The 14,124-nt window shown below is 41.8% G+C and overlaps 1 protein-coding gene across 1 annotated transcript in view; it reads right to left on the minus strand.

Moving 5' to 3' along the window:
- The window catches only part of LOC139471424 (uncharacterized), a 37,283-nt gene extending 23,553 nt beyond the window's left edge, over positions 1-13,730 (minus strand). Inside the window, exons 1-5 of the mRNA XM_071253787.1 lie at positions 13,439-13,730; positions 6,463-6,621; positions 3,639-3,823; positions 1,097-1,256; positions 115-226 (exon numbers count right to left, since the gene is read on the minus strand). Coding sequence (XP_071109888.1) covers positions 115-226; positions 1,097-1,256; positions 3,639-3,823; positions 6,463-6,621; positions 13,439-13,730 — 908 coding nt within the window. The remainder of the gene's footprint in view (positions 1-114; positions 227-1,096; positions 1,257-3,638; positions 3,824-6,462; positions 6,622-13,438) is intronic.
- Positions 13,731-14,124: the final 394 nt, after the last annotated feature.

A 14,124-nucleotide genomic window follows, 5' to 3' on the forward strand; every position in this document is an offset into this window, starting at 1 on the left:
CCCCACCCCACCCCACCCCACCCCACACACACAACACACACACAGACACACAAAATAGTTACCCCCACCCCCTGACGATACATGATGACGAAAGGCAAATGCCTACAAACTCACGAGTAGAATTCCTCCACCATAGGGATGCTGTCGCTGTACTTTCCTCGATATCGCTCAGCAAAGTCAAAAAGTTCCTCCGCGTGACGAAGTAGTTCCGCTGCATAGACCGGGTCTGAGATAAAACCCGACGCATTCAGCACACGATTCAATAGTTCAAATATGTGTTCAACCCAATCTTGATAGCTAAGCTGTTTACACAAAGACCTCGTGGAAACTACAGACAAGAACAGAACTTGATCAGTAATATACTAACTTGCGGTTTCTGTGATAAAGAACTTTAACTCAAAAACTGTATTAATATCTCGTTATTTTGACGTCCATCGGAAACGTATCGAATTATCAGAAGAGCAATTCTCCCGGGACTCTGTCATAGTGTTTAAAAGTATACCAAAGAGTTCCACGAGGGTTCACCGGGGATCTGAGGGGGTTTTCACCAGACGCAAAATATACCCATTCTATACCAATACAATATAGAATTGATGCAATTAATCTACATTATGCCAAAAACAGTTTGGAATGTTTGAATCATTAATATAATTACATATAACTGACATATCTGTTCTGGTAGAGAGTGAGTGTGTTTTTACGCCGCTTTTAGCAATATTCCAGCAATATCATGGCGGGGGACACCAGAAATTGGGAATTGACGGGACGACCGAACGTTTTAACCATTCGACTGCCCTACCTCCCCTAGGTTCCTTCAGGATGGTTGTGTTTTGTCTGTTCGAGTAAGGAATATGCTCAGAGTGTGAATGTTTGATTTTCTTCAATATAACATTGAAATCCTGTCTGTATAAGGGTTAAAGCTTCTGATCGTGCAATTGCACAACGTCAGTAAAATCAAGTGAATCCTGCACCATGACGCCATTATGGGTCTCTTATGCCCATGTCTTCGGCCATAAAAGATATTTATTTGATTTACATTAATTTAAATGGATTTGAACAGAAGTAAAGTGGCAAAAAACGGTAGTTCACAAGATACCTTTTGGTTTAAATGCAACGAATCCGGCAGCCAACGCTGCTGCCGTTTCTCCAATGACGTCACTTCCGGGTCGTTCAGGTGTCAAGCGATACGACGGTCTGTACATGTCCATGTCTTCCGGTCTTCCCCAAAAGCTGTGATCTACATACGGGTCACCTACCTTGAATAGATGGTAACAGAAGTCAGATGTGAGTCAAACAAGTTGTAAATACAAACAAAAAGACAAAGGTTGCCATGGGTCCATTTAGGAGGCTGATAAGTTATCGTCCCATTCCAGGCATCTTTGGCATCCATGTTCGTAATTATTGGTTTTCTTTGTAAGCATTAGAGCAGTGTCGCAGTAAATGACAACCGGAAATGCCGCCATTTTAGACAAATGGAGGTCAAGAATGTATTTAGATATTGGTCAAAGCAAAGATAAAGACAAGAGTCACCTCCCCCTGGTCTGGTGCAATTTGGAAATGGAGTTTGGTTTCTTATATCCTACTTTTGGCATGTGATACCTTCAGTTCAGTGAAGAAAACTATAATGTTGTTTAGTATTTGTCAATATCCCAAATCACCCAAGGCATCACTTTAACCACTAGACTGGTCTGTATAGCAAGTTTCATCCAAGAAATACGGTTTTGGAGTTCTGCTTGTTTTCATCATGACAAATCATGAAAATTAAAAAGAATAAATATCGCAAATCATCAACAGGCACCAGTTCCCCACTAGACTGACCAATTTAAAAAGTTTCAACAGGAAATATTTAACTGTTTCCAGTTCTGCTGCGGAAACGGAAAACGGACCGCTGACGGACGGACGGACGGACATTGTGATCGATATATGCCCCCGATGTTTCAAACAAGGGGGATAATATCTTACGGTAACAAATAATGTCTATATACTGTAACTCTACGTAATCGGCCGTTGCAAAGTGTATATTTTATTACACGTTCCACTAAATAGTCCAAACACCGAACCTCGTTTATTCAAGCAACTAATTTCAAAGTTGTTTGGATTAAGAAGGCATTGGCCCAGTACAGTGTAGATTATAGAATATGATTATACATACTAAAGTTTAAGTGTCCGGAAGGGGTGGTACCCGGAGGTGAGGTGAGGTGAGGTGAAATGGGGTTAAACATAGCGTTCAAGATTATTGCTTTTATAATGTGTGTGTGTGTGTGTGTGTGTGTGTGTGTGTGTGTGTGTGTGTGTGTGTGTGTGTGTGTGTGTGTGTGTGTGTGTGTGTGTGCGTGCGTGCGTGTGTGTACGTGTGCGTTTCAGGACTAATTCCGGTGTTATAGTGCTAGCTCACTGAGATACCATGCCGCAGTTTAACATGAATACCCCACTCAGACACAGTATACTGACTCCGAGCCGACAAGTCCTTGTTTTAGCCCCTTAATGCCGAGCGCCAGACAGAGTAACAACAAGTACCATCTTTTTACGTATTTTGGTATGACGCGGAGGCTGTCGAATACATAAGGTTCCTGTGCATTGAGGTAATGACCTCGCCATGCTTTCAAGGCTAAACTTTATGATTAGCCTCCTGACTCATATTTTTCGTTTGATGTAATGCATTCGGCTGACGGAAATACAAGTTGAGGCAAAGTGGGTTTCACGTGGACACAGAACATATAACTGCTTCCTGATGTTTCTAACAACACACAGAGACGCCGATACGTTCTAAAATATCTTACGTCGATAGACGTTAGTGCAAATGAACGTTATGCAAATCATTTGTTTGTACAAGTTGAACAATATTTCAGAGAAAGTCACGATCCGGTTGAGTTCAATAAAGGCGTAGACCTTTGCCGCCATGTAACGGAAACAAGTCTACACTCAGGTTTAACCAGAAAATATGACACCTGACCCAGGAAACTGAACATTAGCCCAGGTAGCTTTTTTACCTCAACATAAGTGTGCGTAAAATATGCATTGAAAGTCCTGGTTCATAATGTATAGTCCTCAAAACAAGATCGTTTTAACTTATTTTTTAGTTCACAACAGTCGATGCGCTTTAGTTTGCTTTACGACAGTCGAGTCTCTTAAGTTGGGTTTACGGCAGACATAAGGGACAGGGACCTATTCTTCCCCGGAAACCCTACCAGTGGTGACAACTTTTATATTTACAAAATTGATAGCACACAATTCATGCTCAGAGCGCACAAAATTGTTTGTTTTTATTTACATTCATTCTCAGCTCCCTATGCAGCATACACACTAAGCTGCCTGTTAGGCGCTGCAAAGTTTGGAATAACATTACAATATTCTACCGTTTATCCAATCGCTGCTGGGTCAATATTCTATACATAATATATACCATCTCGACGAAAACAACAATATTCTTGCCATTTCTCAGAAATTTATATTTAACTAAAATTTGTATTTCATCACAGTTTGGAATAAAAAAACATCAACACCAGAGAATAATCAGCCTCGTTTATCTGCCGAAACAGATTCTAATTAGCGTAAAAAGCAAATAAGTGGTGAAAAGAATAAGAAGTGTAAGAGGCTAATTACCTCAGACGCCACCTGGTATGAAACACTCTTCCTACCTGGGCATAGAACTCGTACTTGGTCGGATGAGCTTTCTGAAAGTAATCAAGTGGCCACTTCACACAGTCGTACATGTCCTCCAACAGTCCAGTCCCCTCGTACGCCTCCTTGAACTCCAGGAATCCCCACAGCAACATCGTCGTCGCCCCCGCCATCGGGAACCCGAACTTCACGTAGTCGCCGGCTGCAATACAGAGGTGAGGTGAGGTGAGGTGAGGTGAGTAGAGGTGAGGTGAGGTGAGGTGTGGTGAGGTGAGGTGAGTAGAGGTGAGGTGAGGTGAGGTGTGGTGAGGTGAGGTGAGGTGACGAGTGGTGAAATGGGGTTTAACGTCGCGTCCAAGATTATTGCACTGATATAGTGACGTGCATGTACGTGTGTGTGTGTATGTGGCTGCTTGTACTTGTCCGGACCGATGTCGACACCGAGATACCATGTCGCAGTTTAACATGAATACCCCACTCAGACACAGAATACTGACTCTGAGCCGACCAGTCCTTATTTTAGCCCCTTAATGCCGAGCGCAAGGCAGGGTAACATCAATCATTTTTTAAGGTATTTTGGTATGAAGCGGCCGTGGATCGACTCCGGACCTTCCGCCCTCCAGGCAGGCGCTCAATCCACTACCATAGATAGGTACTACATCCAAAGTATCACTGTCTTACCAAGGCCGTAGGCTTCTGATGAATTCTCTATGCAATCCCAACAACATATTGAAAAAGTGCACACAGGTCGATCACTCCGCATGTAGTTCCAACAGCTGTTCTAGGAATGTTATGTTTAACAGAACTAAGCTGCACGTCAGGTTGCTCGATATGACCTCCATATGACCTCCATCGTCTGCATGATCCAATTGAGCTAATGGAGACACAGGGCATGTGAGTATCCAAAGCATGTCACTCACTCACTCACTGTTTTAATGTGTTGTCCGATTTACGACGATTTACGTTTTAACCTTTTCAACATGCATCGTACATAAACGCATCAATTCATATTTTAGCATTTCAGAACAATATTATGTGTTTAATGTCAAGTGAATATATGTTTAATGTCCAGTGTAGATATGTGTATAATGTCCAGTGAATACGTGTGTATAATGTCCAGTGTATAGTTGCAAATGTCTTTAACCAACACCCGTTTTTATACTTTAGCCGTAGATTGAGTGAGTGAATATGGTTTTACGCCGCTTTTAGCAATATTCCAGTAATTATCACGGCGGGGGACACCGGAAATGTGCTTCACACATTGTATACTTAAGGGGAATCGAACCCGGGTCTTCGGCGTGACGAGCGAACGCTTTAACCACAAGGCTACCGCACCGCCCCCTTAAACGTAGAAACGTAGAAACCTGATGCTGATGCTGTACAATTCACAAAGCATTGTATATGTCTGGTCAGTAATAGTCCCACATAATTCCATCAAGAATTACAACATAATATGTAATATATACTGTAAATACAAATGGAGTCTAGTGGTTAAAGAGTTCTTTCGTCACGCCGAAGACCCGGGTTCAATTCTTCACATAGGTACAATGTGTGAAGCTCATTTCTGGTTACCCCCGCCGTTATATTACTGGAATATTGTTAAAAGCGGCGTAAAACCATACTCACTCACTCACTCACTACAAATGTATGCATACGGTGAGACTGAAATATAATATCTGTCTGTTTGTGTGTCTGTCTCCGTCAATCGTTCAACTCTTCTGATTACCATAGACCTATAAAGAGAGAGTGCAGCTTGTGTGTGGTACCCCGAGCTTGCGATGAAGCCGAGTGATTACTATAGATGAACCAGTTGGTTGTGGGTCATCGTCACTCCACGTGGATCGTTGTGTTGTGTTTGTGTGGGTGTTTTACGCAACAGTCAGCATGTCGGCTGTAATTAGCCTGCAAATGGATTATGGGCCCGGCAAACAAATGGCCGATAGCAGGAGCATGATGCCAAACCATTAGCCAGGTCACAGGGCCCCGCCCCCGGTCTTCCTTTTAGTCGACATTTTCTGCAGTCCTGAGACACTGCCGGCCTATTTAGACTGGGGAACTCCCACTGGAGAACTGCTACACAGAAAGCTCATTCACTCACTCACTCGACCACTCGACCACTCACACACTCGACGACTCACTTAATCACTCGAACAGACAACCACTGACTCACTCAATCAATCACTCTCTCACTCACTCACTCACCCAAGCACCACTCGCTCGCTCACTCACTCACTCACCACTCACTCACGCACCACTCACTCACACGACCACTAACTCACGCACCACTCACTCACTCCACTCGACCACTCACTCACTCACTCACGCACCACTCACTCACTCGACCTCTCAATCACTCACACGACCACTCACTCACTCACTCACACGACCACTAACTCACGCACCACTCACTAGACCACTCACTCACTCACTCACGCACCACTCACTCACTCGACCTCTCAATCACTCACACGACCAACTCACTCACTCACTCACACGACCACTAACTCACGCACCACTCACTAGACCACTCACTCACTCACGCACCACTCACTCACTCGACCTCTCAATCACTCACACGACCACTCACTCACTCACTCACACGACCACCAACTCACGCACCACTCACTAGACCACTCACTCACTCACTCACGCACCACTCACTCACTCGACCTCTCAATCACTCACACGACCACTCACTCACTCACTACTCACTCGACCACCAACTCACGCACCACTCACTAGACCACTCACTCACTCACTCACGCACCACTCACTCACTCGACCTCTCAATCACTCACACGACCACTCACTCACTCACTACTCACTCACTCACTCACTCACCGTCATACCAGCCTCCGGTCAGGTCTTCCCCGAACATGCCCCGGTCGTCAGTGGCTGAGTTCCCCCTCCAGGTGATTCTGTTGTTGTCCGGGAGGTAGCCTGACCTCTGAGCCTCGTAGAACAGAATAGATTTATACATCGCTTCCCCGTAGTTGTATCCTGGAACAAATACGCATACACTCACAGAGACCATATAGATTATAGAATGTGGACAATAAATACGCATACACTCACAGAGACCATATAGATTATAGAATGTGGAAAATAAATACGCATACACTCACAGAGACCATATAGATTATAGAATGTGGAAAATAAATACGCATACATTCACAGAGACCATATAGTTTATAGAATGTGGAAAATAAATACGCATACACTCACAGAGACCATATAGATTATAGAATGTGGAAAATAAATACGCATACACTCACAGAGACCATATAGATTATAGAATGTGGAAAATAAATACGCATACACTCACAGAGACCATATAGATTATAGAATGTGGACAATAAATACGCATACACTCACAGAGACCATATACTAGTAGATTATAGAATGTGGAAAATAAATACGCATACACTCACAGAGACCATATAGATTATAGAATGTGGAAAATAAATACGCATACACTCACAGAGACCATATAGTTTATAGAATGTGGAAAATAAATACCCATACACTCACAGAGACCATATAGATTATAGAATGTGGACAATAAATACGCATACACTCACAGAGACCATATAGATTATAGAATGTGGAAAATAAATATGCATACACTCACAGAGATCGTATAGATTATAGAATGTGGAAAATAAATACGCATACACTCACAGAGACCATATAGATTATAGAATGTGGAAAATAAATACGCATACACTCACAGAGATCATATAGATTATAGAATGTGGAAAATAAATACGCATACACACACAGAGATCATATAGATTATAGAATGTGGACAATAAATACCCATACACTCACAGAGACCATATAGATTATAGAATGTGGACAATAAATACGCATACACTCACAGAGACCATATAGATTATAGAATGTGGAAAATAAATACGCATACACTCACAGAGACCATATAGATTATAGAATGTGGAAAATAAATACGCATACACTCACAGAGACCATATAGATTATAGAATGTGGAAAATAAACACCCATACACTCACAGAGACCATATAGATTATAGAATGTGGAAAATAAATACGCATACACTCACAGAGATCATATAGATTATAGAATGTGGAAAATAAATACGCATACACTCACAGAGATCATATAGATTACAGAATGTGGAAAATAAATACGCATACACTCACAGAGATCATATAGATTATAGAATGTGGAAAATGTGAAACATTAAAATATTTATATCAAACGTCACAAATATTACCCTTGGGATAACACTTCTTAGTATTTACAGTATTTAATTAGTAATTAATTCTAGTACTTTGGGGGGTTGAGTCCCATCCGGGATTCGAACCCACATTGCCAGAGTGAGGCACCTAATCACCAGCGATCTAACCCACTAAGCCACCAACGCTTCCACAAACGAAGGTCTGGCAACTGGTAGTCTAGATCACGTACTTGCGTACCACAGTCCTGGGTGTGACTCAACCACATAAAGTACTAGAATCTGTACTTCACTGAGAAAGTGTTATCCCAAATACAACATTTGTTACATTTGGCCACTTTCTAAATGGCATTGTGTGTTTTTATTTATATCGTTCACGGTCGGACAACGAAGTAACTAACACTTTACCGACTTGTTTAGTACTGAGATAACATCCCGGAACAAGACGGATATTTTGTAGATGAACATTATGGATCGGTTTATGTAAGAATAGGTCTTAAGCATTTAGTACACTCGAATGTTCTAAACAACATCTTTCAACACAAGTCTTGGAAACAAAGTTTGCGTCTGTTGCATACGTTTACGAGATCTTGCCCAATAATTTGTTTTAAACAACATCAAGAGTGTAAATGTTTAAGAACGTTTTAAAGCAACCATTTATTAACAAAATGTGTTCAGCTTCTTACAACACGAACGGAAAGAAAACGTTTTCTTTGTTTCTACCGGGGCACAACGTGTGTGTGTTTGCGTTCAACGTGTTAAGAGAGTCACAGTTTCCTGTGAAAATGTTTGGTAATCAATTGCGTAAATGTTTTATGCAATCACGAACATTTGCTGAAAATTCGTTTTTTTATATTCAGCTAAATTACCTTTGGTTGTTTCGTCCTAGTTTGATATTCTCCTCAATTATCAGCACACTGTGATGTATATTTAGCGGGAAATACACACTTATCTTGCCTTAAAGCAATGTTAGAAAAATAAATAGATTTTTTTCAAAGTTTTTGTAATGATTTAAAATTACAAATATCCTTAAATGCATTGTCTATACTTAGAGAGCCCTGCCAGTGTCAAACGTCCGAATCAGCTGAACTAACGTCTTTTGTTTGTTTGTTTGTTTGTTTGTTTGTTTGTTTGTTGTTCAACCCCGCACAATATGAAAGCTGTATGACTGACCACCCGATCCTGTTAGGGGTCTATCGTGCTGTTTTATCCGTTATCGAACTTTTGTACGGATTCTCCATGCATGCAGTACGTTGTGATGTAGAAACGAGAACCCTGCGTTTACAAATTGTGTCAATACGCCACATACATCCCAACCCCCCAGGGTCGACAGAGCGAGTCTGAACCCGGAACATATGCAGGACAGAGCGAACACCCTCACGCTGGACCACATCACATCACATCACATATACCACTTCCTGAACACAAATAGTTATACTGTGTCCGCCTTCGTTCATATGTTCCACTTAAACATTTAGTTGTATTTACTCCTGTCATCGTATCCCAACTGCGTGGATCGATGCTCATGATGTCAATCACTGGATTGTCCTGTCCAGACTCGATTATTTATAGACCGCCGTCATATAGCTGGAATATTGTTGAGTGCGGCGTTAAACAACAAACAACCAAATAATAAATTCAACATGACGTTATAAAGCGCTGGTGGCTCTAGTGTGAAATGCTGACGAGAGCTTATTGTTTTTTTTGTTTTTTTAAATCCCTTTTCACCAAGGTGTCAAAATGCTTTCGGGGGGGGGGGGGAGGTTACAGTTAAGTTTAAATCTTGTTTATTCAAACCGATTATCTGTTAAGACAGCCTTGGGTTGACATTCTTACATGTAATGCCCTTGTCGTCTCCGTGATGGCGTGTGTTGTCATTGATGCAACACCAATAGTTTCACGTCAAGGTCACATAACTAAATATCTATCAGAACACGAGACTTACATCAAAGCCCAGAGGTATTTATCTATTATGCCGAGTCAACTTGAAAAGATTTGTTTGTGCCGAGATAAAAAATACTGCACACCCCAACCCAAATACACCCCCTCCTTTCCCATTTTGTTGCAAAACGAACATATTTCTTAATTTTTTAAACGTTTAATTTTTATTTACAAGCAGCAGAATTTCTGCACTTGTACACAGCCGACGTTTTAAAAAAATAACACTTCGTTTTTAGTTTCAACAAAATCAGTAAATGCGCTTTCGTGTCACTTGAATGTCAACAAGCAAACACGTATTTTTATGCAAATCGTGTGAGTGGGAGGTTCTGCCGGTAGAGCAGGACATGCTTACCATTTTCGCAAACACCTGGTGTCATCACTGATTTTCAGTGATTCATTTATGTAATGTGCACCGCTATTTTGCCTTTAACGTCCAGTGGAATCTGTTTCGGCGGATAACCGAGACGGGGTTTTCTCTGGTATTGGCGTTTAATATTTGCTTAATCTGTAATCAGAATAGCCCTTCGACCATGAGTTTGAGTAAAGTGAGTGAGGTTTTAAGTCGATTTTAGCAATACCCAAGCTATATCAGGGAACGGAACTTTTGTATCTCTGTTATAATTTGGCAAAAACGAGTTTCCAGATCACCCAAAATTCCGTCCTTCGTATTCAGTGAACCTCGTTAATCCGGAACCTCCATCTTCCGGGACGTCCTCCTTGATATTATTTTTGTTCGTTTGTTTGTTGTTTAACGCCGCACTCAGCAATATTTCAGCTGTATGTCGGCGATTTGTAGATAATCGAGTCTGGATCAGACAATCCAGTGATTGGGATACGTGACACACATCAACCAAGTCAGCGAGCCTGACCACCCGTTCCCGTTAGTCGCCTCTAACCACAAGAAGGTTGCTGATTCGTTTAACCGACCATCCATTTTCAGGACGATCTCACGGGGCTACCATCCTGTTTAACGGGGTTCCACTGTTGTGAGATTGTGGTTTACACCGCTTGTAGCAACATTTCACCTCAACCTTTTTGGCAAGAAAGGGCGTCACACATGACCCTTACGTCACGAGCGAACACTTTAACCGCCAGGTTGTCCCACCGCTGACCGCTGCTTCTCGCAGACAAAGCACAGCATGGTTCTAAGGTATTTGTTCCTTGGAAAAGTTCCAATCTCATTAAAATCAGATCTTAGTTCTCGCTACCGCTAAACAAAGATCTGAGGACATCCCAGTACGGGTCACGTCAGACCGACCTTGCGCGAACTTTGACCGACCAATGGAATGACCAATCAGGAGGCAGCTTTATCGTGTTTTACGGCACAAATTTCAAATTGGCGACTACGCTTCGAAACATATTTTGACAAATTCTCGATAACAAATTTGAAACCTGAACAAAAAAACATTCTGGAATGGCTAATAGATGGTCTAGATTGTAAGGAGTCAGTTGTTAAACCCGTAACAATCGTTCGGAATACCCCATGTTAAAGTTTTCGAGATTGCATGATTAGAAAACACATTCCGACTGTCACTTTCATAATCTGGTAAGCGACGCACTGATTGGTCGGAGGAAAGGTCGTTCTAACGTGACCCCTAATGGGATGTCTTCAGATCTTTGTTTAGCGGTAGCGAGAACTGAGGTCTGATTTTAATGAGATTGGGAAAAGTTCGGAACGTTTGACTACCCTTCGTTATAATTAATATATTTGTCGTCTCTCTTGTTTGATTGTCTGTTTGTTTGTTTATATATTTAGCTGATTGATTCTTTGCGTTCATATATGTTTATTATTTCCAATCAGATTCATGTATAACCTCGAAGGATCAGTGCAATCGAACACGTGTCATCAATGTCGTCGAAATCAGAAATATATCCACCCTTGCCAAGGAAAGATACGACTGACAGGAATTAATATTCCTCTGGGAATTGTAGCATGACCTCCCAAGTTGACCGTGTTTGAAGTTTAGAATTACATTTGATTACAAGTCTTTCACATCAATCATCTCTGAAACTTAGATTACTGCACGTTTCAGGAAACAGTCGCGCCGACAACTCACAACATTGAATACACAATGCCATTTAGAAAGTTTGTTTGTTTGTTGTTTAACGCCACACTCAGCAATATTCCAGCTATATGACAGCGGTCTGAAAATAATCGAGTCTGGACCAGCGATCCTGTGTTTGACATCATGAGCATCGATCCACGCAGTTGGGATCGATGACATGCATCAACCAAGTCAGCAAGTCTGACCACCCGATCTCGTTAGTCGCCTCTTACGACAAGCATAGTCGCCTTTTACGACAAGCATGGGTTGCTGAAGACTTATTCTACCCCGGATCTTCACGGGTCCATTTAGAAAGTGGTCAAATATATTTGGGATAACACTTTTTTTTACAGATTTTCGTACCATTTTTAGGTTGAGTCCGAGCAACAGGTTTAATGAAAACGTATTTAACTCTTCAGATGCATTCTCTCTGTATGCACAATCGGCAGACAATCGAGGCTGATTATACCCTAGCGTTGACGTAATATATATCCTATGTACAAACTGCCCTTGACATTGTATTTACCGAAATCGATTATAGCAACTGTTACAATATGCAAACTAACATATGTTTTATCGCAGTTTTCTAAATCAAAAAGGACGAGAAGATATAAAAAGGGCAAGGAGAAATGAGTGAGTGAGCTAGAATATTTCAAAATATCTCACAGGGTGCGGGGTGGGGGGTAAGAAAGAGTTTTACTTATAATCAGTTTGATTTGGACATATAGGTATAGACAAAACAAACATCGCTCTTTGCTTACGGATTTTCCCTTGAAATGGCATTTTGCACTAACTTAAGCCATACATATATACTTCATACGTCACAAGTCCAACACGTCTAAACGTAGAACGTCAATGCCAGTCTCGATTATCCGCCGTCACAGATAACACTATACACACATGGCAAAACAGCGGTGATCATCATATGAATGGATCACTGAAAATCCACGGATGACACCTGGTGGTCGCGAAAAGGGTAGGCCTGTCCTGCCCTACCGTAAGTGTACAAAGAGAGAAAAGGCTAAGTGTCTACTATTTCAACATGTCTGATAAATGTCACACCAATATTTCAAAGTTTCCCAGAACTTTAAAATTAAACATTTCTAGTCTGTCCACACCGGCCTTATCCCGTCCCGTCTACTGTCATCTTTAACACATCACACGATAAAGAGGTCAAATTCCAATACTACAACACACAAACATCATTCAATTAAATGACGGCGTCTACAGTGTAGGTAGTGAAACTGAAATATCGAAATGATTTAAAGGTCCCTAGTTTTTAAATGGACCCGTGAAGATCCGGGTTAGAATAGTCAGCAAGTCAGAATAGTTAGTCTTCAGCAACTCATGGTTGTCGTAAGAGGCGACTAACGGGATCGGGTGATCAGGCTCGCTGACTTGGTTTATGAATGTTATCGTATCGATAGATCGTAGATCGATGCTCATGATATCAATCACTGGATTATCTGGTCCAGACTCGATTAGTTACAGACCGCCGTCATATAGCTGGAATATTGCTGAGTGCGGCGTAAAACAACAAACAAACAAAAAAAAGTTTTTAGATGATAACTGAATCTATCACTGTGGTGAAATATTCCGAATACATGTCTCTTACCTCCATCAGGGTCCGGCCAAGGAGGGGTGGGTCCTGGGGGCGTGACCGGCGTCAAGTCGTCCTCGGGGGGTACAACTGGGATCCAAGGCCAGAAGTTGTGCTTGGGGAGTCCATAGTAGGTCTTGTTGTCTTTCACAGGGGGGATGATTGGTATATATGGCCAGAAATTATGCCGGGGAAGACCAAACGTTGTCGGAATACGACCATTGAGAAACGGACGGACGAGGAATACGGCATGAACGACGTTCACGGCAACGCATGCGGTGAGGAGGTAGAACGACGTATGCACCATGACTGCAACTACGGAGACAACTGTGCTATAATTACCATCCCTTCTTAAACAGGCTCCCTCAAATCAGCTGTCGCCGATAAACTGCTTTTTAAATCCATGTGAAAAAGATCTTTACCAAGCTTCTGTTAAACTGTCAGTTGAGCACACCCCTTGTGTTAAGATCAATAGCACAGCCTGGATGTGCCTCGCATATACCAGTTGGTTTCAGCATATACACAGAGCGACTCTTAGACATGTTCCTCCACTGTAAACATCCTTTCTCCTCAATGCCTCTATTCAATTGAACGAAAGCCCTCAACGGACAAAAAACATCTTTTATATTTTTTCCCGTTTTTCCGTTTCTTAATTTCCCGATGGTCCACGGCCGACAAACTCCAACTGTTTTCTGTCGATT

This window comes from Haliotis cracherodii, unplaced genomic scaffold (assembly GCF_022045235.1).
Source record: "Haliotis cracherodii isolate W230 unplaced genomic scaffold, xgHalCrac1.p SCAF_22, whole genome shotgun sequence".
Lineage (NCBI taxonomy): Eukaryota > Metazoa > Mollusca > Gastropoda > Lepetellida > Haliotidae > Haliotis > Haliotis cracherodii.